At 28.9% G+C, this 24,424-nt stretch overlaps 1 protein-coding gene across 1 annotated transcript in view; it reads right to left on the bottom strand.

The window, feature by feature from the left end:
- Positions 1–23,069, bottom strand: part of LOC129984986 (P-selectin-like) — a 28,958-nt gene extending 5,889 nt beyond the window's left edge. Inside the window, exons 1-11 of the mRNA XM_056094921.1 lie at positions 22,988–23,069; positions 22,400–22,525; positions 19,421–19,639; positions 18,197–18,403; positions 15,429–15,659; positions 11,820–12,050; positions 9,166–9,405; positions 6,295–6,519; positions 4,645–4,872; positions 1,918–2,160; positions 90–340 (exon numbers count right to left, since the gene is read on the bottom strand). Of these exons, the coding sequence (XP_055950896.1) occupies positions 90–340; positions 1,918–2,160; positions 4,645–4,872; positions 6,295–6,519; positions 9,166–9,405; positions 11,820–12,050; positions 15,429–15,659; positions 18,197–18,403; positions 19,421–19,639; positions 22,400–22,525; positions 22,988–23,069 (2,283 nt within the window). The remainder of the gene's footprint in view (positions 1–89; positions 341–1,917; positions 2,161–4,644; positions 4,873–6,294; positions 6,520–9,165; positions 9,406–11,819; positions 12,051–15,428; positions 15,660–18,196; positions 18,404–19,420; positions 19,640–22,399; positions 22,526–22,987) is intronic.
- Between the last annotated feature and the right edge of the window lie 1,355 nt (positions 23,070–24,424).

Raw genomic sequence — 24,424 nt, 5'->3', positions numbered from 1 at the left:
TGGTTCCCTTCTACTAAAATTTTAAATTAAACACTTTATCACTTGCAAGTAACGAATATATACTGTAAACTTTTGAATAATGTTCTTACCGTTCTCATTGCAGCATATCTGTCATTATTATCATTACTCCTTCCGTATATGCCAAAATAAAGTGTGCAGTTTTCAGAATTTTCAAAACAGTGTGCAGCAGTTAGAACAGTTCTGTGATCAAGCAGAACTCCCGCACATGTCTGCATGGTCACCTTTATATAAAGGAACACATTCCAGGGAATGTCGCCAGATGTAACAGTTTTATTATAAGGGACTTGGCGTCTTGTTTGTAAAGTAGAACGCCCACAATCTGAAAGAGACATATCAGGCATAATTCACATGACAGCTCAAAGCTAATCGGAAACTGCACTAAACTTAAACAGCAAGATACTTTAAAATCCTACGCTATTAATAATGAGATCGGTTTGACATCTCAGTAAAGGTTGCATTAAATGATCGTCAAGTAGATGTTAGAGAATCATTCATCTAAAACATATTCGAAAAAGAAAATGAATGAAGAAATGAATTTGAAGATATTTGATGAAAATTTTGTCATACTTCTATTTTTTTTATTTTGAAAATAATATCTTAATTAATTTTACATTTAAAGTCTTATAAGATTTTTTTTTATTAGAGTTATATCATGATATGTCGATTAGTGATCGTGCTACTGATAGTCATCGAAACCATATTCAACCCGGCACTTTCTGTTATTAAATTTTTTATAAAAACTATTTAAAGATAATTCATATTATAAACCAGTTCTTATTTGAAAGAAATTTAATATAAATAAAAATCTGTTTCAGAGAGCAAATATTTTAAAGAATAACCGAAGCGCTTGAAATAGTTGATGAATTAAAAAAATTATGAATAAGTAGATTATTAAAAATAACATATCGGATTGAAATATTAAATTATCAGTCATTATAAAAGAGTCGTCAAAGTTTACATCAATATATATCAAATATTTTAAAGAATAACCTAAGCGCTTGAAACTGTTGATGAATTAAAAAAAATTATGAATAAGTAGATTATTAAAAATAACATATCGGATTGAAATATTAAATTATCAGTTATTATAAAAGAGTCGTCAAAGTTTACATCAAAAAGAAATCTGAAATACACTGTCAAAGACAGTTTCTGTCAGATATTAATAAACAAAATAATCGTAAAATGGAATATTTTTGAACAAGTTTTTGTATTTCTTTGAAAATTTCTGATATGAAATTAGAGATATATTATTTATTATAGAACAATCTATCTCATACCAATCATTTGCAGTTAAAAGTTTTTGTATTCTTTAATAATAAAAAATGTATTTTATCTTTAAATATTTCGATTATTTTGAAATTATAAATGATTATTTTGACTTTAATATACGAGAATTTTTGTGTATTAACACACGTCCATTACTTCTTTATAATTAATATTGTTTATCAATGCTTAACTGTCTGACACGATGTGGGCAAAAAAATGTTTTTAATTTTCAAGAGCTAAAGAAATTAAATTACGTATTTATTAATTAATTACAATCAATTGACCATTACATATTAAAAATTATTATTTAGTTAATTTATGCAATAAATTAAATGAATTAATTGTATTTTTTAAAAAATTTTGCTAAAAGTAAATAAACGAATTCAAACTGTGCACCCCTCCAAAAAATATAGTTTTTGTCATATTTAGAATTAAATAACAAGTTTGTAGATCTAAAAAAAATCTATCTCACGTAATTTTAAATTTAATAAACTAGTTAGCATGAGAATATCTCAACTTTGTATTTTCATTACAGCTTTGGGTCGCAATTTTCGCTGTAGATGCGTCAGTTGGAAAAAAAATGAAAATCCAATGAACAGTGAATACAATAGTACATTTTGTAAAAATTACCTTCAATACACTTCGGTTTATATCCTGACCAACTTCCGTTCTTTAAGCAGCTTAAAAACTTTTCTCCTTCCATACGGTAACCATGCTTGCAATCATAATTGAGCAATGTGCCGACTGGATATTCTGTTGCATTATAATTTTCTGAAATAGGCAGACGAATGGCATTGGGATCGCTGAAGTATACAATTACTCCGCCATTTTTAATCGCACCTGGATCTGGACAATGCTTTTCTAATAAGATTCCTAAAAATAAATAGACAATAAGGTTAAGTTTGAAAATCAATTGAAAGAAAATATGTAAAGGAAGTTTTTTCTTAAATTTTGAACATTATAATTATTATCATAAAATAAATTATAAGAATAAAAACGAACACTGCTAAGAATTGGAATATTTTTTTTTTTTTATGAATGATAAAATTGATTTATAGTAAAGATGATTCTGAAAATAATGAAGTCTATAATTTAAATTACATGATCACATAAAAGCTGGGAAATTTAAGTAAATATATCTTGTTATGCACAATTATGTACAATTTACATTGCCCTAAATATGCAAATGTAATATATTTTATATGAAAATAAAACGTAAGTGTATTTACAGCAAAAAACTTCTTAAAATGCAGACATTTCTCTTTAAAATTAAACGTGATAACTACTGAATTCAAATGCTACAGAATATTTATTTTTAAAATTGTTTCAAAATATTCGGGCAATCAGTATCAGATACAAATAAAGTCAGGTTAATAAATTTTGCAAATTTTCATGCTGAAGAATAGATATAGGATAAAAATTTTACACATATGCCAAATTCATTCTGATTATTACTTAAAAATTTGTATTGCTCATCACGGAAGAGCTTTAAGTTCAAGATCTCAAACAGACCGAACTCTTTGGTTATTAAATCGGCCTTATATTAGTCAAGTTTCGTTTAGTTATATTAACGTCCTATTTTAAAGCAACACTAGGGCTATTTAGGGACGGGCCTCGTCATTTTGAACCACTGTCTGATGACGAGGACAACACCTGAGCTGGCACTCTCTCTCCACATCACATCAGTAGGAAAACGCTTGGCCATTACGGATTTAACGTGCATCAGCCCCGCTTACAGGGCAGTTCTTCGGTGGAATTGGGTCATGAGCCTGAAACCCTCCGGTTCCGAAGCCGAGACTTTACCACAGGGCCACTGCGGTCCTCCTTATATTAGGCAAAGAATAACATAAAGATTAAATTACACAACGTATGAAATCTAGAAAAATGTGTATTTTTAGATAAAAAAAATGTGGGAGTTTCAATTCACTTTTAGAATTACCACTCAGAAGGGGCCATTAAATTCTGTATTTCTATCACAATTTGCCCTGAAAGGCTTCCACTTATTGGCAGAACCCTTTATCAAATGCAACATTACTTGAAAGTCACTAAAATAATAAATATTGCATTTCTTGATTTTAAAGAATGCTTTGGATAGTCATGGTATTGACTATCAGACTTGCAGAAATATGGAAATATTAGCTGCCATTAATTTCAAGTAGGGATGAGTTTGGCCTTTTTTTACAATGACTATTTGAAAGCAAATAATTACTTGTTAAGCAAAGAATTTTTCTAAATATTGAGATTTTAAAAGTACGTTATTCTTTTCTAATACTAGTATCAGCGAACGCTGATTAGATCCTTTATATTAATAACTGAACTACTCAAGAAATATCTTCTAAGAAAATAAAAATTCACAAGCAATAAAATTCATTCAATTTTAAAATACCAAATAATGAATTTAATTTCTGAATCATCCAATACCTTTTAATTCTAGACGTAACCAGATTTCCTGAATTCTTGTATCATTAACTTAGCTCTAATTGCATATGCAGAAACTAATCCAATTTTACGTATGCAAATTTGTGATGAAACAGTATCACCTATCAAATTTGTTAACTCATAATACGACGATTTTTACTTTCTCCTGTAGCCTAAAGTATACTAGATAAAATAAAGCAATCATTAAAAATTTGATTTCGAGATTTTAATTAATCTCCAGGTTCTAGACCTCTCTGATTTCAAAAAACTCATTTTCGACAAATGTTTGTCTCTCTGTGACAATGATAACTCAAATACGGATTAGGCTTGATGGTTGAAATTTGGTGCACGGTCTTTACACCGAATTTACAGATTGCTATAAAAAATCTATTTAGAGGAAGCCCATGTGTCAAATATAAGTTAATATAATAACTACAAAACGAAGAGAGCTAGATAGATAAGATTCGGTACAAAGATTTAACATCTGTAGAGTAGATACTTTAAAATTTTGAGCCAAATCCAAGTATGGGTTAATTGTCTGTAGGTCTGTAATTTCAGAAGTAAGTAAATGCGAAACTTCAAAAAAGGCAATACTTAAATATATCAAATTTGGTGTGAGAATTTGTGACTACAAGTGCAGTTTTGTATCAAAATTTTTGTTGCAGTCGCTTAAGAATAATAAAACTAAAACAGAAATTCTCTCTCTCTCTATATATACATATATCAAATATTATTAACGTATGCCAGGGATTAATGAGCAAATAACTCATGAGGATGACATGATAGATTCAGTAAAAACGCCAAATCTATGCCAAAAAGTTAATATTTCGTGACTGCTATGTTACAGTGCTATGTTCGGCGTTCTTTGGTATGACAAATTTATTAGAGAGTATGTCAGAAAGTTTTGGGGGTACACTTTCTGGGTGTGAATTTACTTACCTTCAGATTTAGAACTGCGTTTACATCTTGGTGGTTCTGATGTCCATTTTCCATCCAGCTTACAAACAATTAAATCGTTGCCTTCTAGTTCGTAGCCATATTCACAATAAAACCTCACTTCAGTACCTGACGGAAATATATGTTCCCGGTTCTTGATATCAAGCAAGGGTTCGGTAAACATGCCAGTCATGTTTGTTTCAGGAAGCATGCAAAACAATTGAGGCGTACCTATTGTAAAAAAAAAAAATCCTATGTCATTATTGCTCTCCATTTTTAGTAGAATTTCTAAAATAATTTGTATTGCATTGTATCATTCTAGGAGGCACAATATGAATGCTTAATTTTGCTCTCTAATAAACGACATGCCTATTAATTATTGTACAGAAGACGATCTTTCAAATCGTTACAGGTGCTACTCATCGACATTCTGTAATGCAAAGGATAATTTTGCAATCACTTAATGAAAGTTCTGAAGAAATGACCACAATATCTTCGGAAGATTTCCTGAATTTGAAGTTAATATTTATCCACTTTATTTTACTTTAAAATAACCAGTGCAGAATAATAACACAAATCTTCTCTAAATGACGTAAATAATTGCTGCCGCCATTTAATAAGAGAAACTGAGATGAACTCCTAAAAGCCATAATTGAAACATCAATCATACATATTAGTCAAAGGCCAAATTTTCTCGAAAAAGAGTGAGCATGTACATATTTAGTATATTGTCTAATTATATGATTATATTGTTTTTACACAAATTTACACTGGTAATGTGTCGAGTTTAAACCAGAAAAAATTAAGGCATGACTCTTTTAAGTGATATAGTATATAAACTTACAGGACACAATAGTGTATGTGTGGTGATTTAACTTCTTACAAATTGGGTTAATCTATACTAAATTAATTCTATACTTGATATGACAGAAAAAGATAAAAGCACATTTTTCAGATCAAATGTCAAACATAGAGACAGATTTTACTTTATAAATGATAAAACTATTGTTAAATTCTATTCTAAAGAGGTCCGAGAATTTTATAATTATGAAAATGATGCATCATCATAAATCAATTAGTAGCATATCATACTATAAGCCAGAATTAATATTAAATTACAACTCCTTGAACGGAACTGTGGATATTTTTGACAAAATTTTGAATACATGCCCTTAAAAAAGGAAAAGTGATACATTGCTGACCTAAAATTATATTTTGTAAACTTTTTCTTTAATTTTTGCTTGCAATGTATTTATTCTGTGAATATTAGCATATACCAAAAGGAAATTAAACAAACGTAAGCTGTTTTTAAAACAATTAAACAAATAGAAAAATCAGGCAAGAAAAAATCTCAGAAAGGAAAGTCGCGTAATATAGTCTAAATATAAAAAACTAAGCTCTTATAATAAATGTTGACATTTTAAAATTCTTTATCAGTAAATTCCACAGCCAATTTACAGTTAAATATTGTAAACAGTCATTCAGATGAGTATCTAGTGCCAAAGATGCATTGATGCAATTGAATGAATTAGGTGCAAAAAGAGGCATTGATACAATTGAATCAATTACGTGCAACAAAAGGTGTTTTTTTGTATCATAAGCTAATGCTGCTGTACATTTCCTAACACTGACTTTTTGTAAAGGAATACTTACCTATAACACACATAGATCTGCCTGCCGACCACCGCCCTGATGGTTCACAATATAAAGTTTCTTTTCCAAATAAGGTATATCCGGGATCACAAATATATTGGAGGCGCGTCCCCACTGGATATTTAAAATCATCTTCTTCATCTGTAGCTAATGGACGTTTATTAATCGAAGTGAAGTTGACAATCACTATACCATTCAAAACAGGAGGGAAATCGTCGCATTTTACTAAAAAATAAACCAAGTCAGAAAAATGTATAATATAGCACTCTTTCTTATAAGTATCATTTTTTTTTATTTCAACATTTTTCTTGAATGCCCATTCCTGAATTACATCCTTACACATCATCATCAGGTCATTACATCGGCTAAAAGAAGTGTAATGATTTTGACGAAGGAAAAGCGAATAATCAGGATAAGTTGCCTATAAAACAGATTTTAAAGTTCATCTTTTTGTATATTAATGAGTTTTATTTCATTATTATGATTATGATTATTCATGATGAATTAGAAATATTAACATAATTATAGTATTCCATACAAATGCAATTAAAAAAATTATGAAATATACATGAATAAAATAATATAAATTTAATATTTATAAGTTATTTTACAATACAGCATTTGCAAATAAGGGGAAAATTCTTTAGTTATAATAAAATTTAATATTTCATTGCATACTTTAGATTATTTTAAAATTTAAAACTATAATTAAGAATATTCTTAATTTTTTATATATAAATATTTATCTTTTTTATTAATCATCTTCTTCTGTGGCATAATCAAATTACTTAATATTTCACCCACAACTTGTAAATATTGACAAACCAAGTAAGGAATTCATTATGCCATTATTAACATTATTCTGGGAATAATTAGCTCAATGAGTCAAGGAATCATGTAAGATGATTTGGTTCGGAAAAAAACTGGTTGCTTTGTTCCCTCTCCTTGAACATGAAAAATCATAGAAGATTATCATTTACAAATGTAACGAAATTATTCATTCAAAGGCGTATTTCTCTCTCTGATGTATCACTATTATTCGTATTTCAGTATGCTGTTTTGATTCTAGATTTTAACACCTTAATATCTAATGAGAGATTTTAATGTTTGATTTCTGCCATTTAGTAACAAAATAATGACAGTTATGGTTTTATAACCTTTATATTGGAAAGAAGGTATCATCAATAAAATTTATATAGTTTTTAATATAAAGGGTGGTTATAATTAAAGTTCCACTTTGAAATGGTCATAAAAGGAAAACTACTAGACCAAATGTTATCAAACTTCGTAATAATTTAAAGAAGGTCATGATAATTTCTTTTCGCTAAAATAAATAAATGTTAAAAAACTCACCACCAGAAGTGAAATGACGCTGTATCAATACTGTTAAGCAAAATAGGACATGAAGACACCGGTTTAAAATGTGTTTAATAGTTTCTGAAACATTTTACAAAGCATGTTCAATGTGTGTTATTTCAAAAGCACTGTTTATGGTGATAATCTAAACAATTTGGTGAAAATAAAAGATGCTATGCATTGACAAGTGCTTAACATTCCTCCTGATTTGCTAAGATCTACTGTTGAGAATGCAAAATTACGATTTAACTTGCTTTCAGAAAATAGTGGAAGCTACATTGAAAATGCTTTGTAACACGTTTCAGAAACGATTAAACACATTTAAAACCGATGTCTTTATATCCTATTTTGCTTAACTATATTGCATACAGCTCCATTTCTCTCTTGTTGGAGAGTTTTTGAACTTTTTTGTTAGCGGAAATGAAATTCCCATGATTTCCCTTAAACTATTACAAAGTTTGATAACATTTGCTCCAGTAGTTTTAATTTTACGGCCATTTGAAAGTGGAACCTTGTTTATAACCACCCTGTATATTTTTAAAAATGTGACATTTTTCCATTTAAAAGGCCTTTTATATGCCTTTCAGATCTAAGCTGCTGATTCCGATAAAGTACTTTCTCATCCAAATTCAGTTATTATTATCTCGATGTTTTTCTACTTATTGTCGATGTTAATTGTTGAACATTAATTGTTGTGAATTAGAAAAGTTAATCGAAATTTTTTGACACATTTTACATAGGGTGTAATGATGTCATCTGATAAACAAATTTCATTTATTTGTTGTATTATTGCACAGTTGCATTCACACGAATATTTACAACGAAATAACAGATAATTTATCCTAATGTAAATTACCTGTCGGATAACCTACCCCTCTGTCTGAGATATATTCTTGCACTCTCCTAATTTGTAACATGTATGAGTATTCAATCTGGTATGCAAACTGCCGGGTGAGCAAATAAATTTATTAGTGACTTATTTTGTCTGAACGTTATTGGATACTGTCAATTTTGATTTTTTTCTGTTTTTACGAGCTACTTTATTCACCAAATTTCTTTTTTTAAAATTTGATATGTATTTTAAATTTTATATTCATAGATAATTTCAAAACTCATGTATATAGACTCTGGAAAGTATAAATCGTACGGATACAGCTAAATCTCGTCATACGTGGGTAACTTCGTAATTGAGTATCAGAACTCCGGAATGGTGGTTGGTTCTCGCTACTCTGGTTAGTACACAAAAATGTGGGGAACTGATTCCTCGCATAGATGACGGGACGTATTTTTCAATGGAAGGCTTGTACTGTGGCCGGTGATGGCATTAGGACTCAACCACAGTTCCCGCCGGTGTTGATCTTGAGCCGTTCCGGCCATTCAGGTTTTTTCCGCGTGCCCTCCGGCGAATCGGAGCAGCCAGTTTGTGGTTACATCCAAATCTCAAGGGCAATTATTTCGACAATTATAATATTTATCTTTATATTCGTTCTAAATAGGAAAATGTGAAAGCCTTACCTTCAGAACATTTTGGTTGTTTTTCCTCTGACCAAAATCCATTGTCTTCACAAATCAGATCAGACGCTCCTTTTAAAACATATCCTTCGTTACAAGAGTAATGGAGACGAGTTCCAACCGGAAGTTCAAAATCATCCTCTTCGAACTGAAACGGTGTATACAAAGTGCGTAACACAGTAACCCGGCCATTTGGAATGAAACCGCTGTTTATACAATACGTCGAGCTATACTTAACGGCGACTAATGGAAATAGAAAACAATTTTTTTTAAATAAATGGAATCGCGAAAAATTTTGAAAAAAAAAAACCCAAAGAAAATAAAATTATATAAATATAAAATATGAGAAAAATTTGGCGAATTTTAAAATATTTTCAGATGTATAAGTTTATTCATGACTATACAAAATTCGCAAACAATACGATATTTTCAAATTTTGATGAATAAAAATTATATATAAATAAATGCAAAGAATACATAATGAATTGAATGATTTTTTGTAATATTTTTGTGGTTAAGAGACGAGTTTTTCCCAACGTTATCAATGTCAGTAGTATAGGTTTTCTTAAACTTATTTTTACCCGAATGAAGGAATTAAGTTCTTATACCCTAGATGGACATGAATTTTAAGCCGCGTAACTATAGTTTGTTTTGCATGATCATTGTTCGTACATTCACTATCGTATTTAGATAAAACACTGCATTCAGTCTTGTCTTCCAAACTCATTCTCAATCCATTTTTCCTCCTATAACAATTTTTATTTTAAAGGTTTTGAAATCTAAGATCTGCTAACATACCCTGTATATGATAATATGGTATTCTGTAGTAAATATATATATATATATATATATATATATATATATATATATATATATATATATATATATATATATATATAAATAAATATATATATATATATATATATATATATATATATATATATAAATAAATATATATATATATATATATATATATATATATATATATATATATATATATATATATATATATATATATATATATATATATATATATATATTTCGATTTGAATATATATATATATTCAAATCGAAATTCATTTTCGAATGAAGAAAATCGGTAATTTTACAATTACATGGAAAATAATTTCCTGAACTTTTATTCATAAATTTGAAACTTTTTGCAATTTAATCGCAAATTGAATATATGAGGCATTAACCGCCAACTTCTTCTAATAGTTGCCATAGAAGAAAAATTAAACTGAGGTTTTCATTTTTTTTTTCAACAAACCGCCAACAAATTTTTCAGAAAGAGGGCAAGAAGTTCTAATTTGAGTAGATTTTCCAGATGAGACATATGGATGCTAAGGAAATTCAATAAATATTACAGTAGATTCAATTAATTTTATTGATTCTCTTATTTTATAATAGCAATGTGAATACAAAATATTTACTGTTTAACATATTATTTATTTTGTTATATAAGAATCCTTTTGCTCTATTACCTTCTTCCATCTCTTAGGAAGCCTCATTATGCCTTCTTTCCAAAATTGTTTTTGGACAAGAAATAATCCGCTAGGGGCATTTTTATTTCGCTGATTTATTTAAAGCGCTTATTTTGAACAGAATTTTTTAAAAACAGAAAGATGTAATCAGATGGGGTGAGATCTGGAGAATATGTAGGATGCAGTAAAACATCCCAATCAAACTGTAAGAAGTTTCCTCTTACGACTAATGCAATATGTGGTCTCGCATTATCATGATGAAAAACAACAGCTCATCGGTTCATTAATTCTGGCCGTTTTTTGCTGTGACTGTTTTCAGTTGATGATAGTATTTAATAGAATTTATTGTTTCACCTTGGGGAAGGAGCTGGTAGAAAATTACGCCTTTCCAATCCTACAAAATGGACAAACTAATGGATTTTTTTTTGGGGGGGGGGGTGTAGTCCCGGCTTTGCAAAAGTTGAAGGCCTATTGTCCTTACACCAAGTGAGTTTTTTATGCACATTTTCATATAAAAGCCAAGTTTCGTCCTCAGTGACAAGCCTCTTTAAAAACGGCCCTTCATAGCGCGATGAGAAAGAAACATTTGGACCACTCTAATATTTCACATTATAATTAATAATTATAGAATTTATTCAATAAATTTAATAAATTGGGGGTACTTTTCAAAATTTTGCTAAAATTCAATAACCGAAATAAAAAGATTTAATCCCTCTACCGAAATAACAGTCGTTTTCTAATTCATGCTTGAAATATTTCCTTTAATAGAAGTTCATGCTTTACCATTCCGCTGTTGAAGTTCGCCTTTTGCCCCCATCTTTGTACAAAGAAATGTTTGTTCATTAGCTATTGAGTTTTTTAATGGCCTCTAACACAAAGGTACTCCTTACAATTTCTACATTTCGATCAGCCTACTATTATCATTTACCATGATATATTAAAATATGGCATTTTATAATAGGTTTAAATAACAAATTTTCAGATCTAAGAAAATCCATCACACATTAATTAAAATCCAACAGAATTGTCTCAAAATAAACTAATCAGCAAGCGAAAATCTCCACTTAGAGCTTCCATTATAATTTTAACTCGCACATCCCGCTGCAGATACTTGAGGAAAAAAATTAAAAGCCAATCAACAATGACTATGATGATACATTTGAAAAAAATTACCTTCAGTACACTTTGGTTTATGTCCAGACCAATTTCCATTTTTTAGACAGTTTAAAATATCTTCTCCTTCCAAGCGGTAACCATGACTACAGTCATAACTGAGCTTTGTGCCGACTGGATATCCCGTAGCATTAAAAGGTTTTGGAGAAAGTAGACCACTAACATTGAGAGGATTGTCGAGCACAGTTACTCCACCATTTTCAACTGTGCCTGGATCTGGGCACAATACTCCTAAGTAATGAATGCATTGGTAAGAAAGTCGAGTTATAGAATATTTAAAATCAGAAGATATTAAAGAAGTTTTGGTTTAAATTTTGAGTAATTTCCTTTATCAGCATGATATATATATATATATATATATATATATATATATATATATATATATATATATATATATATATATATATATATATATATATATATATATATATATATATATATATATATATATATATATATATATATATATATATATATATATATATATATATATATTATATATATTTGGAATGATAAAATTGATTTGTAGTAAAGATGATACCAAAAAATTGAATCAATATTTTGAAATACTCATGATTACGTAAATGATATGAAAATTAAATATATATAGTAGGTTATGCACAATACTTTGATCTAAATATTCAAACATAATAGATTTTACATTAAGGTAAAACGTAGAATTATCAAAAGTAATAGATTTCCTGAAATGTCAATGTTTCTCGCCTAAAATTTAATGCGGTACATCTTAATACACATTCTATATAGTATTTATTTTTGAAATAATTCCAAAATACTTAGATATTTATTAGAGAGAGAATTTTACACATACTCTGAGGCTAAATACATTCTACATCTAGTGATATATCATTTTCTGATAATTCAACTTTTTTGCTTTTACATTATTTAGTTCAGGCATTAAAAGTATCTCAATATGACAAAAATGCCTAACAGCATTTTTATTGATTTAAGATGTTGAGTTGATAATTCAAAACAGGTCTCTAAATTTGTTCTCATATATATCACCATATGGAAGGGGATTTTAGCTTCTGTGTTTCACGAAAAAGAAAACTATTAATATGAGAAGAAAAATTGGAAACGAAAAGTTGTATATATTAAACATATCTATTCAGTGAGATTTAAATATAACGATAGTTTAAATAGATTAGGAGTGAATTTAAAATGTTAAATTGAAAATATTGTTTTTTTTTGTTATTTTTTTATTATTATTATTATTTTGTAAAACCTTAAGTAAAAATTCTATAATACATTGAAGTAAGTAATATATAAAGAGAATAATTAATAAAAAATTCACATTTGAAATCTATCATAATAGATGATTTTCAAAAAAAAAAAAAAAGAATGAAAATTAAATTTGTAAGAGAAAAATAATTATTATTTTCGTTTTTAAAAACGTTAAAAAGCAAGACACATGAGTAACGATTTACGGAAAATGAATTATCTCTTAGTAATTTAGATAAAACTTTAATATCAAATTTACTTTTCAGCATTTTTTTGAAACTCTACCGTTATTTTGCCATTTGCATTCATAGAGCAGCATTTTTAGAATAAGATTTTTCTATATTCGAATTTTTAATAGTTAAAAAGTAATTATGACATTTTCCAATGATATCGAATATTTTTAAACGAAATGCAAATATCGAGTTAACCTTGTTATTAATTATTTTTTTCTGTATTTTAAGTAGTTAAGGAGGACTACAACTATTTTGTAGAAATCAAAAAATTTCAAAATTAGGAAATTTTAAAAGTTGCTATTGGTTTAATTAAACTGTAATCAAGTTTTATAGACCTTTTAATACCATCAACATTTTTGTTTAAACTTTCTCTTGTTAATTAGCAACTTTTTATTTAAACACGGAAATCTGCTGTTGAAAATACATCTTCTCCCTTTTTCGGTAAGATATACGGGAGCAGATTTAAAGACCTGTTTTGATTAGACAACAGTATTATGTTATGTATTTTTATCCAGGAAAAAATTAAATTTGATTGGAATAATATCCTATTATAAATATTAAATTTTGGAAATATTTTTAATGAAATTATTTTTTTTTGTTTTATAGTTGCATATCATAAAAAAAATAAAATCTTGACAATTAAGCACCAGAGGTAAAAGGAAATCTTATGCACAGATATTAAAATATTTCATAAATTATTTGTTAAAATATTTCATAAATTAAAAGTTTTGTTTCTCATGAAGTATATAATATTAATATCAATTTGCTATAATAAATTTGAACAAAGAATGATCCGCCCTTTTAGATTATTTTGTGTTTTACCAGCAATTCCATGAATTGTTTGTCTCGAAATGCAAATAAAGTATCAAAAAGAGAAATTAAAATTAAACTGAGGAAAAAAATCTGAAAAGTCAGCATTAGGAGATAATTTATTTCCCTTGTAAATAAACAAAGCCTATCACTGTAAAAATGTTTTAAATTTATATCACTGGGAATCATGGAAATTGTATTTAATAAGGTCTATTAATATTATAAAATATTGATAAGTAATTTATAATTATTTATATTATATAATGTTACAGTGTGATCAGTTAAGTCCATTTTAAGCCCTTTAAATTTATAAACGGTATCTCGTATGTGTTAGAAAGTAACAAATATCTATAGCAAAATGACTGCTAAATTTATTGGAATGCTTTGCAGGTCCCCAGTGACGAAATAATAATAAGGAAATTAGAAGAAATTATTAAAACAAATAAAGTAGATCAGCGAAAAAAGCAAAATTAGAAAAGTGCTCGCAATACCGTAACAAAACACAGAAAAGAAGATTCATGGAGTTATCTGTAAAATTGGCGGGGATATTTGCAAATAAAATTATGGATTTTTCATGACTTGAGGAGAAAGGGATTGTCCTTAAATTAAATGTATTCTCCTATATTATCATACCACTTTTTTAGTCATACAACGGCGAACTGAAAGTTATTTTTCCATCCTTTTGTTGGCATTAATTTCGTTAATTCTTACCTAGCAAGTTTTTTTAATCTAACGATGGAATATTTATATATTCTTAAGTGAATGGAAGTGTATCGCTAATAGCATGATATGTAATATTACTTCTTAAGTAATACTTCATAGTAATGAAAAAAGTTTGAAAGATATTTTAATGGCTGCTGAAGAAATCTGGGTCAATAATCTCAGGGCTTTGAAGACAAATGTACCACCTTTGGCAATAAAGATGAAGATTCTCAATTATAGAAAAATTATATCGATATCTTCAATTTTTAAAATTTTTTAACTAATTCCATACTTAGTTTGGGAGATTATAAAAATGCGAAAGAGTTAAATTTTCTCAGTCGAACGAGTTCTTTCTTTGGGATGTGTATCTTACACTTTATCACTGTACATTGATTTTAAGGAACAATATGAAATTTAGCAGATTGAACCGGTGGCATTTTTATTTAAATTGGCTGAAATCTTTATAAGGGGTCGGCCATAACATTTTTTTAAAATCTCCTAGCCAACTTATACTCAATTTTAATAAGAAACATATTATAACATCATGAGATTGCTCCTACGTAAAAAAGTTTATAAATGTGCTTCAAAATTTTGATAATAATGTGCTGAAGAATCTTTTACTTACTTGTAATAGTATGTATTCTTTTACATGTGGGTGGAATGTCTGTCCATTTTCCATCCATGATACAAATAATATTGCTCGAACCTATCATTTCATAGCCATCTATACATACGTATCTCAGTTCTGCACCAGGAAGATACACTTGCTTTTGTCCTAAAAGGTTCACAATATTATCGTCTTCGATTACAGCATTCTCATTTACTCCAGGATGATAACAGAAGGAACTTGTTGAGTCTGTAAAATGATGATGAATACTTGTTTTAATGAATGTGTTTGTTGTAATGTTGATGAATATTTGGCTGTAAACGAATATTTGTTCGTTAAAATTTAATGAATTATGCATGGGCTACAAACAGTTTCTTTAATATCTATATAGTAAACATTTTTCTTATTTTCTTTCAATAATTAGAAAGCTTTTCTTGATACTATGTGCTTTCTTATGGTTTAAACTTTATCTTAAGTATCTTAACCATAAACTGATGTTCACGATTCTCTCAACAAAGTAGTTTGTCTAATTCAATCGAATCACGTGATATGACAAGGCACAATGCCTCATCCGAAATACAGAGTGAGGCGCAAAAACTCGGACAAAGTTATTACATCATAGAACAGAAATTAATTAATTTCTTTTTAATTTTTGTTTAGATATTTTTGTCTACCACTTCAATTATAACATATTTTATAATGTATCTTTTAGTCTATGCACTGAGTTTTGGCCTTTTTACCATACCAATTAAAAGATATGCTATTTTAAAGTTGGAAAACGAAAATATGAAGTAGTTCGTATGCTTAATGTGTCTCGGCAAACACTGTTTGAAGCAATCTATCGTTTTGATGAGCTTGGCAATGGTGGTCAAAGTCCAGGAAGTGAACTAAAACGTATGGTGAACACTTTCAGTAGCCGTAGGTTATCAAAAAGCGAGTTCAATGAAATTCGAAGGTTTCCATGAGAAAGATCGCTCGTGAACTGGAAATATTGGACCGATCAGAGCAACGAATGGAAAATTCAGAGCTTAGTCTGAAGCCTTACAAGGTGCAGAAAGTTCAGGTTCTCACTGAAGAAAATAAACTCGTGCGGCTCCAAAGAGGATGAAAACTTTTGAAACAGACCGCAAGTCAGCGCTAAGAGAGATTCATTTTCCCTAATCAGAAGTCCTGTGCCGTCCAAAAGCTCATCATTCCTAGAACTATAGGATCTAGTCTGTAGACACTCCAGGCACTTCATCAGTTGCTGAATATCGCCAACATCCAAAGTCGGTCACGATCTGCGGCAAAATTTGAGCAAGCGGCAAAACATCTCTGATTTTTGAGGATGTTAAAAATAATCAAAAAGTGTACCAATGGGGCATTCAAGAAGCCGTTGTGTTTCCGTGCGCTAAACCACACTTCGGCAATGTAAAGTGGGAGTTGCAACAAGACTCTGCATCAGCTCAAAAGGCTAAAAAAAAAAAGAAGAAAAGTGGTGGAAGGAACATTTTCTGGACGTGATATCATCTTGAGAATTGGCACAATACTCGCCGAATCTCATTCTCATGATTAAAGTGTATGGTTCATTTTGGAGTCTAGGGCTTGCACTAAACTACTTAAAAGTTTTCGCTCTCTAAAGCAATAGCTTCTGCTGGAATGGGATAGATTAAAGGAAGAAGATTTGTGGCCCATTGCTGAAAATTTCAATAAGCGTTTGCGCCTCTGCATCACTGCAAAAGCAGGCCATTTTGAAACCATTTAAATTTATTCATCAGTAAAAGTCTACTCTTATTATTATTTGTTATACTTTATTAATTTATTAATTTTTAATCAAGTTATATCAAAATATATGTTTGTCCAGGTTTTTATGTCGCACCCTGTATCTGGGCAATCCTTTTTCAAACTGTTCGTTATCTTTTACGGTAAAGTAATCTGACTGTCTGAAGCCTTATTTAAACTGTGAATCTCGCTTTCATAGCTTTCGAAATAGAAAGAAAACTACACGAATAAACATTTTATGAAAAAATAAAAATTTCATAAATTTTATTACATAATAAAAACTAATATTGAAAGTGAAAAATATTATTTTTAGAAAATGACCAAAACTCAGAAAAAAAATTGCTCGGTTATTCCACGACATCAAACCCTGGTTAAAAAACATAAAATTTTAAAATGGCATAAATATAAATCTGTCATTTTCGAAAATCAGGACTAAACATGTAAATTCATTTAATTAAATATTTTTTCAAAAGTCTCACTTAAATGTACACATTTTCATCTTCTGAATTATATATGTGCTGAATTTGATTATTCTAGGTCCGTTGTTAATAATAACACCCGCATTCTTTTAAAAGTATGAAATAATACCCGCACCCACAATATTATAACACCCACAATTCTTTTATAAATATGAGTGGAAAATGCAGTTCGATGTCTCGTTTAACAGAGATCCTGTTAATAAAGGTTTGGATAAAGGAAACATATAATTTTATATATTAAGAATTAGTCCGAATTATTAAGCTGTTAGGTTAACACCAAGCCGATAATTGAGATCGTAAAAATTTTAATTTTTTCATAATTTTTTATTTTGTAATCAGAATTTTTATTTTTTCAATAAAAATTTGTAATTTTTCTTCAGATTTTTTTTAAAGCTAGAAAGTAATATATGATTATTTTTAATAGAAATATGTATACATATGTATATAGTTACAGCAACGAAAAAAGCATTTATTTCAATATATGTGTTAAAAAAAGTCTGATGTTAATGATTTGCGTATTTATTTTTAGTGTCTTACATTACTTACCTAATGACACAGTCTTATTACAAGTGGGTGGAGGTGAGCTCCAATGGCCGGAATTCAAACATAAAATGATCCTGGGATCTCTGTTTTCGTACCCATCGTTGCAAACATATGCTAATTCGGTTCTTGGAGGCAAAGTCTGATTTCTGTTGATTGACGTGATAAGTCTACTGTTGGGCATTGGTTCAGGGTATCGACAGGAAACAGGAACTAAGAATGGGAAACATCATAATTATCCAGTAAATATCATGACTATTCATAGTTAATATATTACCTTAATAAAAGTAATTGATTGAAAATTGAGAAAACTAAGAATGCAACAAGATTTGTATACTTTATTTCTTTTCAAATATCAAAGAAAATTGAAAATTCATCTCATGTTGGGAGCACGCTGCACATCACACTGCTAAATATTAAAGGTAATTAATATTTTAAATAATTTGAAAACAAAGAGATATAAAATAAATATTTAGAGAATAATAATCATAAAAAATTCATACATTCACTGAACTAATAGATGAGATAATTAAATGGCCCCTTAGTAAATTCGATCCAGTCTCTTAGATAAAAATTAAGAGATTTGCACTATTTTTGAAGCAACTCAACAAAAGTAATTTCCAAGCATCCAAATTTTCAACATAGTTAGAGCCTACAATGTGAAGAGGCATTTCAATCTGTATCAGAAAAAGAACTTAAAAAATATGAACATAAAAGGCAAATAATATTACTATTGCCTTGCTTTTCTTTAATTTAACTTATGTCTTCTCACACAGCTTTTAGATGGAAAAACTGGTTGAACAAACCTCTCTACACGCCATAATTTTTAACTTAATTTAAAATTAATTTTAAACTATTTAACAGATCATAAGCAAGAGAACCTTTGAATTCATTAACCAGTCAACAATTTTTATCAGAAGAATCCATAGTTTATTTTCCTGAATATTCAAGGAATCAAGCAGTATATTGAACAATTTACGACGACATTTCTCTATATTGCTTGCAAACGGAATTAAATATTCATTCCGAAAAGATTTTCAGATAAGATGAGCCATTGATAATGAAACGCAATTCTATTATCTAATCCCCTTGATAATCTAAATTTGAAATTTCCCTATAAGTTGATCTATTATTCGACAGAAGTAGCTTTTCTTTCTTTAATGAATGGAACATTAATGAGAAATTTGCAACTAAGTAACAGCTTCTAAATATATTAAGTAATTATTTTACCTGTTGCTGAACGCTGGCACCGGGGAAGGGAGCTTGACCAGTTCCCTTTAGTCAAACAAGTCAGCACTTTATTTCCTCTTAATGTGTAACCTTTATTACAAAAATATTGGAAAGAATGTCCATTTCTGTACATCTTGGAAAAATTGGAAACAATACCATTTATCAAAACACGGTAACCGAACTGTATAGATCCAGGATCAGGGCAAATTTTTGTTACATCTAAAGACAGAAAATAAAGAAAAAATATTTTACTTCGCATATATGAAGTATAATATTCTACAGTTTCGAAATTTTAAATGATATATGATTTTTTAACTTTGAGAATTTATTCCCACTGGTATAAAAACTTGCAGTGGATTAAAATTTCTCCACAGAATTAAAGCTTATATTCACAAGAATATTTTTTAATATTGTAAAATATCTTTTTATTAAAATTCAAAATATGACAGAATGAGATAATGTTATAATGGTTCTAAATCAACTTTTCCCAAAACAAGTTTAGTTTTAAATTGTAATAATTGTACAAATTCATACAAATTCATTTCTTAACTTATAATAAATCTGTAACAACATGGAATCTTTAAAATTATAACAATATAATATGTTTGTTGCAAAATTTAGTACTTATTTGTTAGGTTATGGTAATTTACATAAACAAAAGCAAATTCACATCCGCCTATCTTCCCCTCAACCTTATTTTATAACTTCTTAAAGCAGTTTGGGAACATATATTTTAGAACTAATTTTTGATTTATAGGGAGGAAAATGCATTGGCTTACTTATACAATCATTCAATATGTAACTATATGGATAAATACGAATTTAATTTTTTTTAGAATAAAGTGTGTTAAAATTTTAAAGTAATTTATTTCATCTTATTAATTTTCCAAATGACCAAGTTATTAACTAAATGAACTATTTAAGATTCAGGCGAAGTATTTTTTGAACAACAGAAATACCATGTGCAAAATTAGTGACATTGATTTTGAATTTCGGCAGGAAAGAAAATACAGTCATTATTTAGTTTCATAATTATGTTAGATATTTTGAAATGGCTGCAGATATTTTAGCTACTTTCGGTTAGAAGTAGAAGGCTTTTTTTTTCTCTTCTTATGTGTTTTTATGGAATAGAATAACATTTATGTTAATAATGTATCGTAGCAAGCATCCTTTTTTTTCATAATTTCTTTTGTAATTTTCAATTAAACCTTCCTGCGAGAAACTATCTTTCATGGAAAAAAATAAATTCCTTTTGTTTCTGTTCTCTCTGTAAAATTAAAAGCTTTAACCGGACCCAAACAATTTTTATGCGTTTTCTTTGAATCAGCTTTGAACGCAATAAAATTAACTATGCTACTCTAATAGCTGCTTCTTTTAGCAAATCTCGACTAACACTCGGAAAGTTTTATATTAATATTATCTAAAATATTTAGTAAAGTTTTCAAACATATTAAATACTTTATTTTCTAATAATTAAAAGCTTTGCTTCCATTGCACATATTCAGAATATATAACATATTTGGCGTTCTTGGCAAGATTGAAGAAGGTTAAACAAGAATTTTGCAAACTTAAACAAGAATTTAAAAATATTTTTTCATTAATAATTCAGGCCAAATTCGTAACATAAAGATAATCTATGACATTTGCATCACTTCTTGTACAAAATACTTTAACATATATACATTCTAACCTAAGTGAAAACCAATGAATATTAGTTAATAGAAGAAAAATTGTTTTGCATTTATTCTTATTTTTTCTATAGAAATAAAATTTTATTCACTTTCGGATTTTAGTCACTTTTGTCCATATTTTTATTTGCTCTATTGAAATGAATTTTGTCTCTCAGGGAGCCTGTAACCCCTAGAGAGCGCAATTCCAGGCGACGGAATGCCTCCTTTGGTTTACCATTGGGTGGTAGGAGTGAAATAAAATAGCTCCTGCGGACCAACAGGCAGAAGTCCAACCTTTCCGGGGGCAATGGCACCCCTCTTCTATGAATAAGGCAATCTTTTGCACTAGCACTGTATGCATAGACACGGCAACAGCAACAACAGCAAATGAATTTTGTGTCATTCTTTTAACCTTATTCATGTTTTATGGACATAAATATGCGACTTCACAACAAATTTAACAACTTAAATCAGCGAAATTTCTATTATTTTCAGGAAAACTCGAGAGGTTTTTGATAGTAAGCAAAATATTTCACTACTAGTAATCCAAACTTCAAGGTGAAGTAGGCACTCAGAGACGATTTGGAGTCACATAGCAAAGCTGTGCCGGAAAGGCTTGAATGACGCGATAGATGACGCTGCACATGCTCTGGATTCGAGAGCATTCCTCAAAGATTCTTCATTTCAGCATTTCAGAGCAAGATTTAAAGATCACGTAGAAAAATGTTTATTTTCCTTACATATGCATTTTTTTCGATTTAAAGCGTTATCACTAAACATTTCAATTTAAAGAAAACGTCTTAGTTTGTGAATGCGATGAATTGCTGAACTGGTTGAGAATTTGGACTAAAGTAGTTATGAATTAATTAAAATAAATATGACTTATTTCGGGCGTTCACACCAAAAATTGTAAAAACGTCAATAACAAGAAGTAGAGTTAATTACATAAATAGAGTTAAAGCGACGTTTCAAAATCATTCCTCTATTATTGCAACTATAATTTTCAATTTATTTTAAAGTTCCTTTCTTTTAGAAAAACTTTCCAATGTTCTTAAAGTATTTAACTGTTTATTTTTAAAATAGGATCCCACGAATGTAACAGTTAGAATTTTTTTTAAATACTTATATTGACTTGTATGGTGAAGATGAAGAACAATTTTAAAGTTGCTTTTTCCAAGACCACTTTCTATTCTTCCAAGATGAGAAAACTAACATCCTCAATACACAAATACACTTCAAATAATTGGAAATATTTGCAGAATAAAATATTCAACACAAAAGTATATTTCACAGAAATCACATTGCTTACTACTTTCGATTTCAATTTCGCAGAATCTGCCTGTTGTTCCAGATGGGCATGCACAATTTCTTTCTTCTAGACAGGTGCCTCCATTTTGGCAGTGACAGAAAGACGGAATGTTTCTTCTATTATCATCTAATGAAATATAAAACAAATTTATGGCTGTAATTGTTCAGAATATGTAAAGACAAAACAATTTTGAAAATAATTGTTTCAATTCCATAAATAATTTCACTTGAGTAGCTTTTGTGTTTCTCTTTTAGAAGAATGCAGAAATGTAAGTATAAAAATATTTTCTCTGTCAACAAAAATATCATTATTTTCCTCCTCTTTTACAATATATAAGTTGTTTTTATAATGAATTTCGAAGTTATTTGCATTTTAATTATTGTTTCGTGTTTAACATTAATGTGTTCTCTTGAGGAACATAATTCACGATTTACAATACACGTGGTAATAATTGGTAACTTACATAATTGGTTTGCCATACAATAGACTTTAGACAAATAAAAATATGAGTAAATTACTTAACTTTTGGTCTAACGCATGATGGAAGTCGTGGATTCCATTCTCTTCCTGGGTAACAATGATACCGACCTTCCTTCCTGCTGCCACACGTGATGTCACAATGTGTTCCATCGACAGTAGTGGTGCAGTTGTAGAAGCCAGCTCCTTTCATTACCAATGCGCAGTAACCTCCAGCTAGTTCAACAAATTCAAACAAATCAGCAATAGAATACAGCAAAATTATTCAATACGGCAAATTTTTAATTGTAAAAACCAATAGTAGATACTTTCACTTGCAAATTGCAGTGGAATACAGCTAGTTGAACAATTTAAAAAAATCACTAAAATTGGTAGTACAATTATTCTTTGGAGCGATTTTTTAAAGATAAATATATGATATCTAAGCCCAGAAATTTAATGTATAATCGAAATAAAAATCCTTTTGCTATGTATTTTGGAATATTTAGGCTAATATCACATAAAACCTATTAAGAAATAGTAGCAATTCACAGTATAGAAATTCAACTTTTATCACCAATGCAGCAATTTGCCTTATATTCATTACCTTAAAGAAATAATATTTGTCACTCCTGTGATAAGTAAATATATGGAATTACTGGTTCATTAAATTCCAACTCTTTCCTAGTTTAATTAATATAAAAATATTCGAATTTTCAATAACTGAAATGTAATTACTATTTACAGTACTTCTAAATTTTCTTTACTCAAACATTATATCGTGAAACGAGTATTTAAAGTAGGTTGCTTCGTAAATGACAAAAGAATTCTTTTATTAACTGAGAGAGACCGAGTTCATCTACTTGAAAGGTCAAATTAAAGCCAATTTCTAACAAAATCTTTTGTCGTGTATATAAGTGTGATGCTCGTGAAATCTTATATAGGGTCAATGATCTCCATGCCGGTTTGGAGTAGCAGTTTGAAACAGGGGCGGTTTCAGCTGAGGTTCCAGCTCAGGTGTCTGATCACAATTCAGTGTTCCAAGTTTTGCTCTAAAATTGCCCTGTTTTTCCTTCGAAACAGGATGTTATCATAACTAAACAATTGAATTATGAATTGTGGAAGAATGTTTACTAATTAATTAATCATAAACTATCATTTATCCTTCCAAATTTGACAGAGAGCAGGTCATATAACAATAAAGCAGGAAAAGAAAGCATTAAAGAAATGTAAATCTAAGAATATAATTTAAAGTAAACATTTTTCGAATTATAAAATAATTGAATTAAACTAATTGTAAAATAATTTAATTTAAGTAAGCATAAAATCGCAGTATGTGCAGTATGAATACATGCATTTGTAAGAAAAGCAAAACATTAACATAAAAATTAGGCTGAATTCATTAAAAAATGAACTTATTTCACTGTTCATCGATAAATGATGTAAAATGATGTAAAAATTATACTACAATGATGTAAAAATTAGAACAAAGACATATGTATTAAAACTGATAATTTTTAGTTTTTTAAATAGTCTAAAATCCTGGTAAAATTCTATGGTCGTTTCCTT

Source organism: Argiope bruennichi, chromosome 9, assembly GCF_947563725.1.
Source record: "Argiope bruennichi chromosome 9, qqArgBrue1.1, whole genome shotgun sequence".
Taxonomy (NCBI): Eukaryota; Metazoa; Arthropoda; class Arachnida; order Araneae; family Araneidae; genus Argiope; species Argiope bruennichi.
This window is presented reverse-complemented; position numbering and strand designations above follow the sequence as displayed.